Source organism: Gadus macrocephalus, chromosome 11, assembly GCF_031168955.1.
Source record: "Gadus macrocephalus chromosome 11, ASM3116895v1".
NCBI lineage: Eukaryota > Metazoa > Chordata > Actinopteri > Gadiformes > Gadidae > Gadus > Gadus macrocephalus.
Window position 1 is genome coordinate 24,490,130 of NC_082392.1, and position 21,184 is coordinate 24,511,313.

At 42.8% G+C, this 21,184-nt stretch overlaps 1 protein-coding gene across 1 annotated transcript; it reads right to left on the reverse strand.

The window, feature by feature from the left end:
* Positions 1 to 2,332: 2,332 nt before the first annotated feature.
* tor2a (torsin family 2, member A) lies at positions 2,333 to 9,175 on the reverse strand. Its single transcript, XM_060066049.1, has 5 exons — positions 9,000 to 9,175; positions 8,507 to 8,772; positions 6,042 to 6,217; positions 5,785 to 5,912; positions 2,333 to 3,764 (listed from the first exon to the last, which is right to left on the reverse strand). Exons 1-5 carry the CDS (start codon positions 9,118 to 9,120, stop codon positions 3,520 to 3,522), a joined length of 936 nt encoding a protein of 311 aa, XP_059922032.1. The 5' UTR covers positions 9,121 to 9,175; the 3' UTR covers positions 2,333 to 3,519.
* Between the last annotated feature and the right edge of the window lie 12,009 nt (positions 9,176 to 21,184).

Genomic DNA, 21,184 nt, shown 5'->3' on the forward strand with positions numbered 1-21,184 from the left:
CGCCCTAATCTTCCGCTTTTGACCCACTCTCCTGTTCCCTCCCGTCTCCAGTTCCTTGCCCTGGCCCTCTCCCCCACAGGTGCCCCCAATCCCCGTGAGTGCTTGGGCCCTCCTGATAGACAATCTAGCGCAGCTCTGCGGAAGGGTGTAGGCCTATACAGTGTGCGAAATACGGGGGACAAAAATGGTGTGCGTGTGTGTGTTGTCATGTAGCCTATAGACTGATTGCTTGCATCCATGAAAGAATGTAATGTTATAGGGCTACTGCATATTGAGAAAATTTAGATCGGTATTGCGCAACAGTCGGGGGATGGACCCCCCCGAATATTGACGGTTATTTCGCACACTGGGTGCATACCTCCCGTCCACTACCTGTCCGCGGGGACGGCGCTGTCCATGGTGCTGAAGGGGCATGTCCCTGGCTGACGGCGTAGGTGTGCCGCACTGTAAAACATTTATGAATGTAGGCTTATGTATGTATTTATAAATGATCAACATTTTATTAATATCTGATGATGTCATTTAGCCAATATCATTAAATAGTGCTAGTATAGCGCTATGTGGTCATAGTTTGGATAATCGTTTTTTCATTTAGAATAACAAGGTAATATATCTGGTTTCTATTCATTGGTTAGATACAAATAATACAATTATATTTGCTGTTCTTTAGATATTATCTGATATTTTTTCAAAGCTCCCAGCATTAGATTGTCACTGCAACATCCTCATCATTCAGTGACACTATAATCAAAAATAACTTAAGATAAAAACTTTCATGTTGTTCCCTGTACGATGGGAGAGAACATAACTCTTATGTGAGGGAGTTTGTGTAATTCTCAGTCCATCCCAACCCACATGCAGAAACAGGAGCTCTTGCAGACTTAACGTCCTACTAACTACTACAGTACTAACAAAGTACCACTAACATAGACGTCTACCACAATGCTAACACAGAGGGCGGCCAGAGAGGTCTATTGTATCCTACATTCTTCCTATACTGTGAAGAGGATTGAAATAGGGTTAGGGGGTTTGACTCCCAGATGAAAGGTTCTGGGTTGACAATGTCTAGTCTACCTGTAGGCATCCTAGATTAAGATCTAACCCTATCTGCTCCTTAAGGAAATGTATCTTAGTTCTATGACTAGTGCTATACGACTAAATAGTACTTATAACACACAAACACACACACACACACACAAACATACACTGGACAGCTGGTGTCAGGTCTTGGGAATACCAGTGGCGGACATTAGAGGGTCAGGGGGGAGTGCCCTATACCAACACAAACTTACACCAGGTCAGAGTATGTATGAGAGAGAGGGCCCCTTCACAATCTAGCCGTAGTGCTCACAACATAACATCTACCAAGTAGGAGGAGAAAAGAGCAGTGAGGACGAGAGAGGAGATATAAGGGCTGGCTCTGGGGACCGGCCCTCAAACAACCCCTCCCCCCCACGCATACTCTCGAAATAATTCGGCAGTCCCTTCTGCGCTCCTCTCCTCTCCCCTCATTGTATCATCAGCCCCACCTCTTCCGCCCTGACCCCGGCCGCTGGACAAAGAGCTCCACCTGGAGGATCACCGGTCGCATTCAAACGTCAAAGTGGATGTGGATTGATGGCCTAATAGAGCACCTCTCAGAGAGGAGGAGGAACGGGGGGGGGGGGGGGGGGGGGGGCATGTGTGTGTGTGTGTGTAGGGGGCACTCTTAAGAAGCCAATCTTGATCACTTTCTGCTCTTCTGGTTTTGAGGGAAAGGAAAACATAACTAACGCTAACGTCATTCTACTCTACAGGTCAGTATCAGGAGGCCCTGTTCTATTTAGTTGTAAGCCTATGTTTAATACATTTGTTTTGTCTCCTTACTTAGGGGATGTTTTTTTTGGAAGTCCTTTAGAATGCATTCAAAGGAAACTAGTGTAGAAATACAGTGATAGATTCAGCACTTTTGATTTACTTGATTAACTGAACAGAATTTTTTATATTGAAGCAACACAGCTCCATAAGTAGATGTTAATAGTACTGGTCTAAAGATATAAATCCAAATGGAGTAATCCAGTAATGACAGAAAGTCCCTATAACACCGGTTGTTCTGAAAACCTTCAGAAGATCTTACTTTAGTTTCAGCGTCTGGGTTGTTGGTAAATTAACACATGATTACTCCCACCTGCTTTACACTATGGCCATGCTTTTTTTTTGTTGTTACTATTACATGGTGCAGTCACTGATAATTGTGTTTGAATGCCTTTTCTAAATGGTGATTTTAATGCTATTACTATGGTAACATGTCTAATGTCGTAAAAGTAGAATATAAACAATGAAAAACACAGCATTTATAAATTAGTAGGACCAATTAGGACTTTATTCATGATAGCATTCATCCTATTTGTCCTAAACATGTTGATGGTGCAGTAATACCTTCCTATAACACAATGGCTATGTTCGTTTTGGCTCACTTATTCCCTCATTTCCTATTTGCACTATGTAGTACACTATTTAGGTAACAAGTGATGGGTTGAATCAGTTGCACACTTGCTTGACAGTATATTATGGTATCAACTAGACAAATTCAACACTACAAAATGGTGATGCCCTAAATAGTGCACTATAATAAGGCACAAGTGGACCAATTAAAATACGGCAAAGATGTTGTACCCCTATTCATAGAACAAGGCATTAGCCCTGCATCTGGGTGAGAGGTCGGAATCCAACCAGGAAATGGTAGCCTCCTATCGCTGGAGTGTGTCATCACACACACCGGATCAATGGAGTGCGAAGCAGAGACGAATCAAGAAAAAAATTATGTTGTTTTGTCATTATTAAACCATTGCAACGCCAGTGATATAGATAATAAAAATGGAGTACAGAGAAGCTGAGATTAAGACAGATGCAGGTGAATGTCAATACTTATATATCTGAATCTCATGAGTGAGCGGTAATGTTCCCTTTAAGTTACCTTGGACTGGAAACTTTATGTTCAATGACAAATCAAGCCAAGACTGTAAAATTTAAATATACAGTTAAACAATAAATAATCAAAGGAACGGAAAAGTAAACAAAAGCCCTCACAGGTCAATATATAGATGCATTGAGTCTTGATTGACCCCTAGTGGCATGAAAGACATGTCGTTTCCATACCTTATTCATAGCAATAAATCACTCTGTAAGGCAAAGTAATAATGCTAGCATTATGAATCATGCCAAAGTAATGTGAGAAGTTTAACTACATTACTACTGCAGGTTGGAAGTGTATGAAACAGGGCTGCTCTGGAGCCGAACATCCTAGTGGAAGTTAAATCCTCTTAGTGTACAACACATTGATCCTCTCATCAGTTCAAGGTTTCATCGGGAAATTCTTGATTCAACCATCAACGGTTGATTTGAGGTGGGGAATAGAGTCTCAACCAACAACCCACGAAACAGTTTTGGCTCTGCTGCCCTGGGTCCCAGGTTGGGCACAGGTCCCGGCCACCTGCCCCTCCCCTATCAGTCCAGACACCAAGCGCACCTCTCAATGGGTCACAGGAAGAGGTTTATTTTGGCAGGGACAGCCTTGCACCCGCTGATGGAGAAGTACTGTTCCTGCAATGGAGTGTAGTGCATGTCGCCCCCTACTGCCTCCACCACGTCACTGCGCCCACACATCCCCTGCTGGCACAGCTGTTGGCGGGTGCAGCGTTCCACGTGGCGTCGACACAGCGGCAGGAAGGGGACGAAGCGAGTCACCAGACCGTCCTCGATGATACTTGACCCGGAGAATCCACCTGGGGGGGGGGGAGGATACCAGTTAGTCCGTCCTTCATCACAGCTACATTATGTGCTTCATCACAGTCGAAGCCTGTGCAGCATGTTTCAAACTGGTTAGATAATGAGTCAAACACCAAATCATATCGTAATCTTTCCCACCAGATGGTGTGCCACTCGTCCACAACCCAGCTGCTAAAAGGTGGAACATAATAATATGTGTGTCTGGCACATCAGATGTTTAGAAAAAGGATTAATATAAAATGTAAACCTTTTGTGTGTGGACGGAAAACATTTGTATGCTAACTAGGGCTGTCAACGAATATTCGAAGTTCGAATGTTCGTTCGAAATGTATCCAAAAACGCGAATTCGAACGTGAAAATTAATATTCGAATGTGAAAAAACACTCCCGCGGTACAAGCGCCTCTATCTGCTTTGTGAATGAGCCTGTCTGTTCGCGATGTCCCTCATAATATTCGAATGTGAAAAAACACTCCCGCGGTACAAGTGTAACAGACTAGTATTGTGAAGAGCGAATGTATTTTATCACCTCGGGGTTTCCGTACTTGGATATAGGTATTCCAGCTCACACGCTGTGACTGGGTGACTTCTGATATGTACTAAGTAAACTAGACTATTTTCCCTTCCACGCTTGTGTCATTCTTGTCATATAAATATCTAAGTGCCAACGCTCGGTTACACAAGCACCTATCTGCTTTGTGAGTGAGCCTCTGTCTGTTCGCGATGTCCCTCATAATATTCAAATGTGAAAAAACACTCCCGCGGTACAAGCGCCTAACTGCTTTGTGAATGAGCCTCTGTCTGTTCGCGATGTCCCTCGTTTTAAAGTAAGGAAATGCCCAGCAGGAAGCCGCCGCCCACCAGCACTCTCAACGAGACGTATATATATATATATATATATATATATCCCACTAATTTGAACCATGGTTTTGTCGCATTATTGACATATTGACGGCAACTGCGTAAAATAGGCAACCAGATATTCGAATAGTTCGAATTCGTGATTTTTTTTCCAAACGAACATTCGAATGTCATTTTTGAGCAATTTTGACAGCCCTAATGCTAACACACCAATTCTAACATCACCAGTCCGGATTCAAACCTGAAACTTTCGCCAATCTCAATTGCAATCTCAAGATAAAGAATTTGACTTTAGCTTGAACCTACAAAGTCGACAACGGCCATGATGTGCTTGTGATGTTAGCTTTAGCACTCGCATTTTCAGAAAGAACCATGAACCAAGACATTGAGACAGTGTGAAAATGGACTCTAGATGTTGCTGCATGAGTTAGACTCCCACTTTTGCATCGTGGCCCGAATTGTCAATCATCTTTCCCACATGACAATCCATACCCTGCTCCCTCAGCTGAGTAACTGCATTTAAGAACATAATATCATTAATATAATATATATGATAAAAGTATCATATAATCCTAATCCAATAAAAATTATGTTTGGCATCAACCCTAGTTGCCAATATAAGCATTAAACTATGTTTCAATTTGCCAGAACGTTTCATAATGACATAATTAAACAGGTATAAGCTCAAACAATGCACCCTAAAGCCAAAACCGGACATGACCAACACCTTACAGTTACAGATACAGATTGTTCTTTATCACACAAGGTTTGTCCTTTATCTCAGCTACAGTCTGTCCATCAACACAGCTACAATCCGTCCATCTCAGCTAAAGTCTGTCCTTAATCTAGGCTACAGTCTTTCCTTAACCACAGCTACAGTCTGTCCTTCATCTCAGCTACAGTCTGTCCTTCATCACAGCTACAGTCTGTCCTTCATCACAGCTACAGTCTGTCCTTCACCTCAGCTACAATCTTTCCTTTATCACAGCCACAGTCTGTCTATCTCAGGTACAGTCTGTCCTTCATCTCAGTTAGTCTGTCCTTTTACACAGCTCCAGTATGTGTTTCTTCATATATTGTTTGTCCTTTATCCCCGTTGCAGTTGGTCTTTTGTCACATGTAGTCCGTACTTTATCACAGCTACATTCTATACTCACTAGAGTTGGTTTTGGAGACGGCCTCGGCGATGGCGTCCTGGAGGTCCGAAGCCCGGATCTCCTCTCGGTCCCTGCCCTCCTGTCTGTATTCCAAAGCCATCCTGTTGATCACCTCCTCCCCCGTCGTACTGGACACACACACACATAGAAACAAATACATACACACAGGATAAAAAAAACCGACAGGGTCAGACCCACATACACAAAGTAAGAAATACATACAACACCTCACTCAGCATACACAGTAAGTCACCCACCTGATGAAGAGATAGAGCGCTTTGCGGTAGTTGGTCTGGAACAGCACGTGGGACGGCCCCAGGAAGGGCTCCAGCACCCCCAGCACCCCGGAGGGCATCCGCTCCATCTCGTCAAAGATGAAGACGGAGCGGGCGCACGCCGTCAGGTTACCCTCCACCCACGCCTTCAGCTCCGCCTACAGCCAGCAGGAGGGCGTCAACACGCAGGTCTGCACCCTCATTAAAATACTCATCCTTCATTAGGATAGAGGAGATGGTACACCCTTATTAGAATACTCATCCTTCATAAGGATAGAGGAGATGTTATACACCCTCATTATAACACTCATCCTTCATTAAGATAGAGGAGAAGTTCTGTACACCCTCATTAGAATACTCATTCTTCATTAGGATAGAGGACATTGTCTACACCCTCATTAGAATACTCATCCTGCATAGTCTGAGGAGATGGTCTACACCCTCATTAGAATATTCATCTTTCATTAGGATAGAGGAGATGGTCTACACCCTCATTAGAATATTCATCTTTCATTAGGATAGAGGAGATGGTCTACACCCTCATTAGAATACTCATCCTTCATTAAGATAGAGGAGATGGTCTACACCCTCATTATAACACATCCTTCATTAGGATAGAGGAGATGGTCTACACCCTTATTAGAATACTTATCCTTCATTAGGATAGAAGAGATGGACTACACCCCCATTAGAATACTCATCCTTCATTAGGACAGAGGAGATGGTCTACACTAGGGATGAGTCGGTCGCGACCGATTCGTTCACAACGAACGAATCCCGAACGTGAACGACAAGAACTGGTTCCCCAAAACAAGAAGAACTGGTGCTTTGATTCTTTTTTTTAACATAAACCAAAAATATGGTCACGTAAATAAAATATACAAACGACAGAGCTTCGTCTCCCTGCGAGTTATATTGATTGAGTCTACAACGTTCTCAAAGATTCAGCCAATGAGAGGTAGCAATGGTGTTGCAATGGCACCTGGGTAAACAAATGACAAGGCGGTACCGTCGAATATGCGCGCTTTCTCTGTCTGACGTATCTTGGGTCATACCATTCGACGTGGGGCCACTCATATATCCCCCTAAATATTTTCGAAAATAGACTTGACCTCAATCTGTTTATTGGATAAACGCATTTCCCAATCCCAGGAGTGCTCCATTCTACGTCAATTTAAGAACAAACAAAGAAATTAAACTGCAGTTCGTACTTTTTATTTATAACCATGAAAGTTCTGTAATACCTGAATAATGAAGAATTAAATGTAAAGTAAAATAAAATTAGAAATGTAAAACCATGAATGAAATACAGAGAGTAAGCAAGTGGTATAAATATTGGTGGAACGTTCGGTTATACTATATATATCTTCTCGATTTTCACGGGGGTTAGAGCCTAGAAGTCGTTTAAATTATGCTCACGGCCGTCTCGCGCGGGGGGGGGCACACACCAAATGACGTAACGAACGAATCAAACAAACGAATCGTTATAGTGAACTGAACTGAAAGAACTAGTTCCCGGAAAAGAATCATTTTGCCCATCCCTAGTCGACACCCTCATTAGAATACTCATCCTTCTTTAGGATAGAGGAGATGGTCTCTACACCCTCATTATAACACTCATCCTTCATTAGGATAGAGGAGATGGTCTACACCCTCATAATTAACACTCATCCTTAATAGGCAGAAGGAGATGGTCTACACCCTCATTAGAACACTCATCCTTCATTACAGTTATATCATGCTTTAAGACACAAAGTTTTTCAGCATCAAACACACCTGAATTAAAGATGATACGCATCAGGTTAGCTCAACCTGTTCGTGACTTGCTCACGAGTGTTTGCCATGGGGCCCTGGCTGGCACCGGTGAAGATGCTAGATGTCTAAGCGTTTACTTAGGAAATGTCTGAGTAGGTCAGCTAGAAGCCCGCAATAATCACTTGTGGTTTTATGCTTAAAAGGTGCTGTAGGTACACTTTTAGAGGCATTATCTGAATGTTATTTGTTAGAAATGCCGAGCAATTCATCAGCTATTAGTGATAGAAATGCTGTGTGAGAATATATTTAACTAGTTGACTGGCCTCCCTCAGTATGAGGATTTTAGTCCAGTCCTGGCTCATTTATAACCAATCAGGTATCTCTTCCCTGATTGGTTCAGGGACTCCAAGTTTTCCCTCAATCACAGGTGCATTAAATGCAACACTTCTAGTAGATCTCTTACCTACATCAACACAGAGCCCCTACTTTACCACCAGGTGTCACCTTGACCACAGATCAAGCTGCCAGCATACCCTAATGTAGATTGAACCAAGGCTAACGGTATGCGGATCTATCCATAATACATCTGGGCGGACACTCAGACGTGTGTTGTCACTAAAGGGTCGATTGTGAAACGGCTTGTAATGGCTTATCAACAACACACCTGGGGGTAAATAGTGGATATAACGTACCCGGTACATATTGACTCTCTCATGGGCGGGGAAGTGGAGGGTGGGGATGAAGTGGTGGACGTAGCTGCTGCTCATCGCAGAAGTGTACAGGTGGGAGGCCAGCATGGAGCTGAGGAGGGTCTTCCCGGTACCGGAACCCCCGTGGAGAGACAGTACCAGCGGCCGGTCGGGATTATTGTTGGCCAGAAAGTTCTTCACCTCTTCGGACACGATGTCCTGAGCTAGATGTTGTCCGTAGAGATTGGTGTATAGGTCCCATTCCAAGTCTGGTTGGGGTAAACGAAGAGGGTTTTGCGACTGAAATACCATTTTAACAACAGTATGGTTATCATTAGAATTATTATAACGAGGTGAACTGGGTGGGTTCTCCGTAGTTTGACTAAATTATCACACAAAAGTACTGCTAAACCACTGCTAGAAAACGTATCAGAGATGAAGCCAGATTGTTTCGTCTGGTCAAACAGGAATCTAGTTAAATTGCGTATTGTCTTACCTCGTATATTTGGCTTAAAGTCGCATTCACATGTATCTGCTATGGTGCAATATAGCTCTTTAAATACGCATTGAACTGTGTTAAAAAACAGTAAATAAAATACAGCCCAGACGAGCAACATTTCGACAAGCACTCGCGACCATTTGTAGTTTTGGAATGTTATGGTTGAATGGTTAAAAACGAAGAGCGGAACAAAGAAAGACTACATATTCCAGCTATATTGGGACATTTGGCTGACGCAGAGCGTAGCTTCCGCCGAGCACGTTGGAAGGTCACAGTTCAGATACTGTGGTACAAACAATTAATATACTACTACTACTACTAATACTAATACTACTACTACTACTACTACTACTACTACAACTACTTCAAATAATATTAATAATATAATCAATTTGATGCTTAATAAAAATAATCACAATACTTCAATAATAAACTGTTTACTGTTGACTTTCTGTTAGAACAAGAAGTTATGTTATTTAGGGTTTGTATATAACATTCCAAATGTAGCCTACTATATGTCACGGTATCACAAACTAAAGCTAATACAAATTGAGTTAAATAAAAGTTAATTGGGGGTTAAAACTACGGAGCCCGGGAGTTGACATTGGAGTGATATTTTACAAAGCAAATCTCAATTGCAAAATCTCAATTAACATTTTTGACTTTAGCGGCTAAGGTATAATTTTTTATCTTGAGATTTAAGTTAAAGGCACCCAGTGCAACTTTATGTAAACATTCAATGAAAAATAAACGTTCAATTTCTAGTCTTTTTTACACGTAGTAAGTTTCAATAACTCCATACCATTTCATATCGACATTCAAGGAGCAAAGATGAGACGTCGTTGTGTGGTGAGAACTGATAGAAAATCGTAAACAACAACAATCGCCGGTGGGGAGAAGCCATTTTTCCATTGACTGGAAGCCTGCTTTATTTATTGTAGGTTACAAAAATTAAAGAAAATGGCGGCATTTTTGTTTTTATCGATTTTCTATCAGTTCTCACCACACAACGATGTCTCATCTTTGCTGCTTGAATGTCGGTATGTAATGGTATGGAGTTATTGAAACTTACTACGTGTAAAAAAGACTAGAAATTTAATGTTTATTTTTAAGCCTCGAAAGGTGCCTTTAAACTGTTTTTGTTTAGCCTAAAGTTTAGCCTGAACCTATACAGTGGACAGCGGCCATGATATGCTAGTGATGTTAGCTTTGGCACTCGTGCTTTCAGAAAGAACCATGAACAAAGTCATTGAGCCGGTGTGAAATGGACCCATGACGATCCATATACTGCTTACTCAGCTGAGTAACTGCGTTTAAGAACATAATATCCTTAAAATATATGATAAAAGTAACATATATTCCTAATCCAATAAAAGTTGTGTTTTGCATCAACCCGAGTTGCTGACGTAAGCATTAAGCTACGTTTTAATTTGTCAGAACGTCTGATAATGACATAATTAAACTGGTATGAACTCAAACAATGCATCATACAGCCAAAACCGGACACGACCAACACCTTACCATTACAGATAGTTCTTTATCACAGTTAAAGGGGACATATTATACCACCAGTGTGAGTGTGATTAGCCTTACAATCCATTTCGAAAATCGGCCCCATATCCCGTGGGCGTTTCCACCTAGATCTGTACTTGATAGATCGGTCTACAAGCCTACCCAGTGGACTGAAGTAAACATTGCTCATCTATCATGCACAGATCTAGGTGGACACGCCCACTAGTGATGTCAAATTGGGCAGATTTTCGAAACGGCTTGTAAAGCTAATTACACTCACTCCTGGTGGTATAATATGTCCCCTTTAAGGTTTGTACTCTCAATCACCGTCTCCCGCGTACAAACACAAGCACTCACAGAATGTTCAACTGTTAAGACTAGTGTTGGCTCGTTCGTTCGCGAACCGGTTCGAATGACCGAGTCTTTAGGACGAACGAACTGAACCGGTTTGTCTCTCTCGTTCGTTCGGTCGTCTCGTTCACCATTCGATTCACCGGAAACTCGACTGAACGAACAAACGAGTTTCCGGTAGCACTAACTCCACTGAGTCTGACTGACTCAACTGAGAACCGTGCAATGCCGTGCATTCCATGATGCGATTCTCCGTTGCCGGAAACTAGGCTGAATCGCGAACGACTCCTCCACGTTCAGTCGAGTTTCCGGTGAATCGATTCCTCGGAAACTCGACTGAACTGGGAGGAGTCGTTCACGAATCGTATGTTCGTTCAGCCTGGTTTCCGGTAGCAGTAAATCGCATCATGGAATGGACCCCATTACACGGTTCTCAGCTGAGTCAGTCAGACTCAGTGGAGTTAGTGCTACCGGAAACTCGACTGAACGAACGAACGAACGATTCGCGAACGACTCCTCGTGGCGAACTGAATCACGCGAACTGGGTCACGGAAACTAATCATTGAATCCACCACTAGTTAAGACATCATGCTTTTTTGACTTTTCATTATTTTCCAAATGTATATTGTTTTACGTCTGCTAAGCTAGAAAATCTAAGTCCGTGCCAGGGGGAGTATTCACAAGAATCACTGAGAATGCCCCCCAATAAGTGCATGAAACAGCTAGTTTGCGCTCAAACTTTACTTCCGTAATATGGTGACGTTCAGTGCTGAATAGGGGTGTAACGGTACACAAAAATCTCGGTTCGGTACGTACCTCGGTTTTGAGGTCACGGTTCGGTTCATTTTCGGTACAGTAAAAAATCAAAATGCTAAATATAAATGTGCTTCATGTTGTTCATAACACACTTTTGTGCTTTTTACAATAGGAACATTAGACAATACAAAGCTAGAATTCTGCTAAAAAATATAAAGATTCTGAAATGTAGAAACACAAATAAATAACATTGGCTCAGACTGTTTTTTTAAAAACAAATCTTTTCTCAATCTAATGTGCAACAATGAACAATTGCAACACTAAACAGTTTCAAGTTGTTGCTCAGATTAATTTTTACTCCCCCCCCCCCACCCCCCAATCTTTAGCCCTGATGACTTTCACTCACATCTTTATGTTTTTTGCCAGAAAAATCTCCTTATCCACATTATCTGCAGGATAATAATACCCAAAATTTGAGTGTATTGTACGTACGATGTACCCTACATGTTACTCCCGTATACCACAATGCAATGCAGTCGTGTTTTTCCGGAGGAGAAGAAGAAGCTGAATAACCGCGAAAACGAATATATTTAAGTCTCCGGCTTTCGTTTAGAAATGTCAACAATTTATTTGGGATTTAACACAGATGTGGGCGCATCTGTCTGCGTCAATGTTAAATAGAATATTTAACATTCAAAATTATTAAAAAAAAAACTTGAACAAGGAAATGTAACATTCAACATCAATACACCCTCCAGCTTTCCTCGTGAGTGCCCGGTTTGTTTACAAGATGTGGGCGCATCTGTCTGCGTCACACAAATACCCAGCGCATTTACTGGCGCAAATTACGTTTAGAAATGTTCAGCGTAGTGTCCGAATTCTCGTTTGTTCGTTCCCGAAATAGTGCACTATGAACACTATATATGGAATAGTGATTGAGTGAGTTAATACGGAACGATTTCGAACACAGCTACGGTGTGCGCAACTGTCCATGTGCGGCCGCAGCATGTTCCACACATGCGGTCCTCTACTTAATATGTCCGTATGGAAACTCGTTCGGTACGCCTCCGCACCGATTCACGGTTCAATACAAATACATGTACCGTTACACCCCTAGTGCTGAAGTGCAGAAGTCGCGCCTCCGGGCTACCCCAATGTTTACAACTTGGCGGTGTGAAATTGCAGATGCATGCGCTAAGCGTTCGACCAATCACAGCAGACTAGGCTACTCGGGAGGGGGGCCTTAAAGGGTAATTCCGGTGTAAAATGGATTTGGGATATGTTTTGTATGATAACGAGTTGAAACGTTCATTTTGGAGCACAAAAAACGCATATAGACGCTTTCTTCAGTTGGCTGTTGTTAGCTGATTCTATCAAAACGCTATAAACTTGGAACAATGAGGAAGTGGTTATGGTAAAAACTTAATTGCTATTTTAAACCACTTAAAAGGCTAAAAGTAGCCAGATTGTTTATTAAAAATGACATTTTATACACACAATACCATCAGTAGATCACCCGTCGACGCCATTTTGTTTTCAAGACTCGATAGGTAGATTGACGAACACAGAGATTTTGACAACCGTCAGCAACACGCAAGCTCTGTGTTCGCCATACTTATCGAGTCTTAAAAACAAAATGGCGTCGACGGGTTGAGGTTGAGTTTGGCCTCCTCTCGGTACTTCTCCAACCGGTCTCTCATCTGGAGGACAAACTGGACAACAACTTGGCCCTTCTCACCGTCAGTGGTTACCTTCTTCTCCCAATTTTGTTCCAGCAGATCGAGAGGTCCCTGCACTGGCCAGCCATAGAGGAGCTCGAAGGGGGAGAATCCTGTAGAGGCTTGAGGCACTTCCCTGTATGTAAAGAGAAGAAATTGTTACCACTTATCCCAATCCTTCCCCGTGTCACATACAAACTTCCTGAGCATCCTCTTGAGGGTTTGATTAAACCTCTCTACCAGGTCATCTGTCTCAGGGTGATAAGGAGACGTCCTGTTGGCAGTTATGCCCAACTCCTTATGTAGCTGACCCATAAGACGGGATGTAAAGTTGGTTCCCTGGTTGGTCAGGATCTCCTCCGGGATACCTACACGAGAATACAGCTGGACAAGAGCACTTATCAGTTTTGGAGTGTTTATCGACTGGTGGGGAAACGCTTCTGGATAGCGAGTGGCATAGTCACATATAACAAGAATGTACTGATATCCTGCTGAGCTCTTTTCCAGGGGACCCACAATGTCCATTGCAATTCGTTTGAAGGGGGTGGTAATGACATGGCAATGGCATAGCTTGGAGTGGTGCACGGTCTGATTTACGGACAGCACAGGTTTTTTGGCACTCTGGGCATGCTTTGCAATACCTCAGTGTACATTGAAGGCCAAAAGAAACGATCACTTAGCCTTAGGCCCCGTCCACAAGAGGCTGATTTCTTGGCGAAACTGCAAAGGTCTTGTACGGTTCGGCCTTCCGTCCACACGAAGCCGGCGAATCCGCTGACCGAAACTGTAAACTTCTGAAACCACCCTCGGAGGTGGTTTTAAATCTACCCGGTTTCGTTTTGGATTTGTGTGGACGCCTGAAACCGACTAAAACCGTAAACCATGACGTCATCGCCCCACCCCTCGTAAACCAAACCACCTCTGCTGGATATTCCTACCTGGACAACCCACGCTCTGAGGGCAGAGGATGGGGCATTGCTGCCATCTACCAACAAGACCTCCAACCTCGCCCTCTCACCATCCCTGCTGCTCCATCTTTTGAACACCTGGCTTTTAAATTACCTGGCCCAAAACCTCTCATCATTGCAATCATCTACCGCCCCCCCAAACCCAATCCATCATTTCTACCAGAACTCTCTGAATTCATCACCGCACTCTCCTCAATCTCACCATCTGTTTTACTTCTCGGTGATTTCAACCTACACATTGACTCCCCGGACTGTAAAAATGCCATGGACTTTCTGGACCTTATCAACTGCCTCGGCTTCACACAACACATCAACTTTCCCACCCACAACCGTGGACACATCTTGGACCTGGTTTGCTCCATTGGCCTCCACATCCACAATATCTCCAGCGCTGACCTCTCCATATCTAACCACCTGGCCATCACACTTGTCGTTGACATTCCCGCCCCCCAACTCAAACCGGTCCGCACAATCACTTTCCGCAACATTAAATCCATCTGCCCAGTCTCTCTCTCCACCTGCATATCAAACACTCTTTCAAGCCTCACCTTTCCTGCAAGTCCAACCCCCATGGACCTCGTCAACATCTACAACAGCACACTGTCTTCATCCCTCAACAAACTGGCCCCCCTAAAAACCAAAACTGTCACCTTTACTCACTCGGCTCCCTGGTTCACCCCGGAACTTCACAAATTAAAAAAACAACTGCGACAACTAGAACGTCTCCACAAGAAAACCGTCTCACAGTACACGCCCTCGCATACAAAGAGCACACAAACCTCTACAAATCAGCACTAAACAAAGCCCGTTCAGTATACTACTCTGGCATCATTCACTCTGGATCCTCCAACCCACGCACCCTGTTTTCCACCATAAATAAACTCCTCAAGCCCCCCGACAACATTTCATCCTCATTCACCCCGGAGAAATGCAACAACCTCATTTCATTTTTCAACTCCAAAATAGAAAACATCCACAACCAGCTTGCAACCTCCTCTGCCTCCACCCCGGTCCCCGAACCCACACCTCCTTCATCCTCAGACCACCGGCTCTCTACCTTCTCACCGATAACCACTGCTGACCTCTCCAAAATACTCTCCACCATGAAATCATCCACCTCCCCCCTGGACCCCATGCCCTCTGAACTCGTCAAAGCCTGTTTTACCTCTCTCGCCCCACTGATCACTGACACCATCAACTCCTCCCTTACCTCTGGCACTGTCCCCCCACCTCTTAAACTTGCTGCCATCACCCCTCTCCTTAAAAAACCTGGTCTTGACTCTGACGACCCCAACAATTTCAGACCCATCTCCAACCTCACATTCATCTCAAAATTACTGGAAAGAGCCATCGCAACTCAACTCAAGACTTACCTCCTCTCCAATAACCTATATGAAACATTCCAATACGGCTTTAGAACCCACCACAGCACTGAAACAGCACTAATCAAAGTCACAAACGATCTCCTACTCTGATTCCGGCTCCCTCACCATTCTCCTCCTCCTGGACCTCAGTGCTGCCTTCGACACCGTCAACCACTCCATCCTCCTCAGCCGCCTGAAATCCTTAGGCATCACCGACTCCGCCCTCTCCTGGTTCAACTCATACCTGTCAGAAAGATTTCACTATATCGCCATAAACAACCACAAATGCCTGCCTCACCGACATAAAAACCTGGATGAACCACAACTTCCTCAAACTCAACAGCAATAAAACTGAAATTATAATCTTTGGCCCAAAATCCAAACTCCCCACCTCCCAGAACTACTCACTCTGCATTGATGGTCACTCTGTCACTCCCTCCGCCCTGGTCAGAAACCTTGGCATCTACATGGACCCTGCACTCTCCTTCAAGTCACACATAAACCACGTCACTAAAATATCCTTCTTCCACCTCCGGAACATAGCACGCCTTCGACCCACTCTCTCCTTCTCAGCTGCTGAAACACTAATTCATGCCTTCATCACCTCCAGACTCGACTACTGCAATAGCATCCTGTATGGTCTCCCCTCCACTGTTCTTCAAAAACTGCAATATGTTCAAAACTCCGCTGCTAGACTGCTCACCCACACTCCCTCCAGAGAACACATCACGCCCGTCCTACGTCAACTTCATTGGCTTCCAGTAAAACAACGCATACATTTCAAGATCCTCCTCACCACCTACAAAGCCCTTAACAACCTTGCCCCCTCATACCTGACAGATCTCCTCCAACGCCCCATTGAACCACACCGAACACGCTCCACTGTTGCCAACACCCTCATCCCCATCACCAGGACCAAATACCGCACCATAGGGGACAGAGCCTTTGCCATCGCCGCCCCTACCCTCTGGAACTCCATCCCCCTGGCCATCCGTAACTCTGATTCACTGCAGTCTTTCAAAATTCATCTCAAAACACATCTCTTCAACATCACTTACAACACCTGACAAAAAATGTCCACCCTCTCTCTTTCTCACTGTCCTATCTTTCTCTGTATTGTTGTTTTTGAAGTATTTGTATGTATGCATTAGGGATGGGCATTTGAAGAAATTTTCTTGATCGAGCATCGCTAGAGTTATCGATCAATTATCGATTAATCATTAACTTTTTTCTATGTTTTTTTTCTAATGTTTTTATCAATGAAATCTTTATTCCAACAATAATGTATGGGCCAAAATTAATACAATACAGTTAACTTGAAGACCTACAACTGTTTAACAGTTTTAAAATAATAAATACAGGCATTATAGGTTATAGGCCTATGCGGCGCTCGTAAAGTCCGAACAATGCGCCTACAGGCGCTCTTAAAGGTTTGGAAACGATTCAACAAGACTAAATCTGTAGCCTATTCCAATTACAATAAGTAGCGAACTTATCGGACAACAATAATCAAACAAAGGCAGTGGGCATTAAACTGTATAACTGTTATGAAAAAAAAGGGGGGGGAAAGGCCGACATATAATGCCTGCAGCCGGCGCGCGGAAAAGGCTCGCAACAAAAAGATGAGCCACCCATTTACAAACAATTGCATGAACTAGTCTATCTAAAAGCAATACCTTATTGAACATATATAAGGCTGGACTTGTTGCTAAAATATCACAGTTTTGGCAAAATGTAACGACTCCAAGAGGCACCAAGCGGAGCGAGAGTCAACACATTAAGAAAGAAAAGAGCGACTCACATACGGTGGTGACTGTCGTCCATAGCATACAGTAACTCCAGCCTACATATTTTTGTTTAGGAATATAAGCATGTTAACATGCTCGGGGGTCAGACGCGAACGCAGCCTTGTAACTGTCAGTCCAGCAGCAGAAAACACCCGCTCTGACGGGACCGAAGTTGCGGGGATGCAGAGGTATTGTCGCGCTAACTTTGACAGCCTGGGGAACCTTCTTCCATTCACTTTCCACCAGTCGGCAGGGTTATATTCAATTAAATGCTTCAAGACTCACAGTATGCAACACAACGTCCTTTTAATCGATAACAATATAAATTGATCGACGCATTTCTTAACGATCAATTATCGAGCATCGATTAATTATGCCCATCCCTAGTATGCATGTATGTACTGTACTGTTCATTTGTATCCTTTTTGTTTTGTGTTTTTTGTAAAGTGTCTTTGGGTACCGAGAAAAGCGCAATATAAAACCTATGTATAATTATTATTATTATTATTATTATCCATCCGTCTCGGAGGTCCGAGGACGTTGATTAGTGACACGCACAAACACGCCCCTTTTCCTCGGACGGCGAACTCGCCATCTCGGTTGAACTCAGTGGTGACCGAGCAAAATTCCGAGACAGAATTCAAGATGGCTGCGCCCAGTGTGCCTTGAAGTATGAACTGTTTTCATTGTGCTTTGACCACTTTGGTGGTTTCGGGAAACGTTGTGAAAACTGTACGACGCTCGTAGACCATGCAACACCAGCAAACCACCAAACAAACTCTGCAAAACGTAACAATATTTCAATCTTACCATCATATAAACCAAAAGGAGGTGGATGCAGAGACTGTTAACAATTCAACTGTCACTTAAAAATGACAATTCTGATACACCCATCGATTTGTTGTGTAGCAGGACACAGATGAAAAGTCAGAGACATAATAGTCTGACAGTCACGTATCAGCAAGTAACAAAGAGTGATGGAGTGTTTAGAAAGGTGCCATCCACACTCCAAGAAAATTCACAATTTCACAATATCAATTTTACAAAATCAGTGGAATTAAAATGTATGTAATGTAAAAAAATATATGAAAATAATGAATCTGTATGTTGCACAATTGGTTTGACAACTTGAGGTCAAAAGGTCAAGGAGCATAATGAGTTTATTTATTTATTTTAATTGTGGAAAATTGCCGAAAAGATATATTTGAGAATAAGCCTTTTTTTTATTGTCTGTATTATGCAGTTGGTTTGATATCTTGATGTCACAAGGTCGAGGAGCATAATAAGTTAAAGGGGCCCTATTATGCCCTTTTTTTTACTGTACTGGCACATGGGGGTTATTATTATCTGTGTTACACTGTTGGTTTGACATTTGGAGGTCAAAAGGTCAAGGAGCATAATGAGTTTATTCATTCATTTTATATTAATTGTAAAAAATTGCTGAAATTATATGTTTGAAAAATAAGCCTTGTGGCACAAGGGGGTTATTATTATCTGTGTTATGCAGTTGGTTTGACAACTTGAGGTCAAAAGGTCAAGGAGCATAAGAAGTTTATTTATTAATTTTAATTTAGAAAAATTGCCGAAAATATATTTTTGAAAAATAAGTCTTGTGGCACATGTGGGTTATTATTATCCGTGTTATACAGTTGGTTTGACATCTTGAGGTCAAAAGGTCAAGGAGCATAATGAGTTTATTAATTTATTTTACATTAATTGTAAAACTTTGCTGAAATTATATATTTTAAAAACAGGTCTTGTGGCACATGGGGGTTATTATTATCTTTGTTATGCAGTTGGTTTGACAACTTGAGGTCTAAAGGTCAAGGAGCATAAGAACTTTATTTATTTATTTCAAAGGTTGGGTATGGGATTTGCGAAATGCCAGCAGATTTTGAAAACACTAGTGCTGTCAGTTCAACGCGTTATTAACGGCGTTAACGCAAACCAATTTTAGCGGCGTTGATTTTCTTCTTTGGCTCAAAACAAAGAAGCAGTAGCCTGACTGCTATGTTCAAGGCATTTTGTTTGTATGTTCATCGTTTAATTGCACTAGAGTTAGTTTTTTTGTTTGTATCGTGAACCTACGGACTTCATTGGGGGGTTTCATTCCGTCTGCGCACGGCACCTTCTCAACGAGCAGGTGTGCGCCTTCAGCCAGAGATACCTAATCCCAACACAATGTTATGTAGTACTTCATTGATAACCGCTACGCAGCGCGTTTTTTTTTTTACTGCTCGTGGCGCCCCATGTGACTTGGCGCCCCCCACAAATATGCCGCCCCGGGCGGCATAATTGTGCTGTTAGATTTAAACAGCAAAGATAGAGACATGTTAGAAGTCAACAACAACATAATTTATTGCAGCAATTAAAAATTACAAAAATACATGCGCAGCCGAAATGTACCGATCAAACGCCACGTCACAAATAAAATCAAATGATTCCATTGCTCTTGTGTGGGAGGTCGCTTTCGAGCTGCACTTGCTGTCTCCCTCTGATTTTAATTCAACCATCGTGGTTATAATGTCCTCATATTGATCACTGACAGAAGGCATAGGCTACTGGACATGCATCATGCTGAGCCCAGCAGGTGTCGGAGAATTTCTGCAGGCGTTTTTTGTTGCGATTGTTTGCATTAAGCACTGCAGGCGCTTCGGGGAGGGTGTGGTGAAGTTCACTATTTATTGGAATCTGTCTACTCTAGGCAGTAACGAACATCCCTGACCATAGTTAATCGCGTTTGTAGTCTACACTCAGAGTGAACTCATTATTGCATGCGGGTGTCTTCATTCATAAAAAAAATTAAAACATTCGGGAGTATGCAATAATACAATTATTCTAAAGGGGTCAGAGACTCCGTGCACAGCCCCGCCTTCCCCAGTGAACCAAGATACCCCGCGGGTGATGAACTTGGGGGATTTGACCCCCTTGGTTTTACACAGGAAACTTGAGATAAGATGGTGTAATCAACGGGCGTGCCAAGCTGCGACTGCCCAACAATATGGGCAGGATCTAGACCAAGTTCTCCTAATCGGGTCAGCAATAGCCATGTTTGAATGATAATGAATGAATGGAACGTTGCATTTTTAATGTCTACAAATATTCTATACTAGAGAGCCAATCAATAAAACCTTATGCGGAGTCAGATAAAGTCGGCTCTCTTGCTGCGCAAAGTATGTTTCAGAAATCAGCACATTATGATAAATGTATAGTTGTCACACAAGCTATTTTAGATTTTTGTAATATGGAATTATTTCAGGGGGGGAATGCCGTGTATAAATGTATGCACGGTGTGTTCAGGATTAGGACTGATATATATGTCGGCCCAGGCCTAATCAATTGTGTTTTAATATCTTTAGCAATCATATTATTGCACTCTATTCTTTTCGTCGGCTACTCTGCAGTTGGCCTTGATGGGGAGATATTTTAACCCTTTTTAACACCATTTTCCTGCGACATTCCTGCGTCTCCCCCTGCGTCATAGGCAGCGGCGTCGGCAGACCCTTTTCACCGGGGCACGTGCCCCGTTGTGGATCTGCGGTGCCTGGGTATGCCTGGGGCACTGATTTTTTTAGTAATTTATTTATTTAGACCTTTAATTTTTTTTTATTTAAGTCTGACTCATCTGGCAATCTACAGAATGCATGCTTGCATTTTTTTTTCTTAAAATAGGCCTATAGACTACCACTTTCGTTAGAATTTAAGTCCGACATACGGACAGAGTAA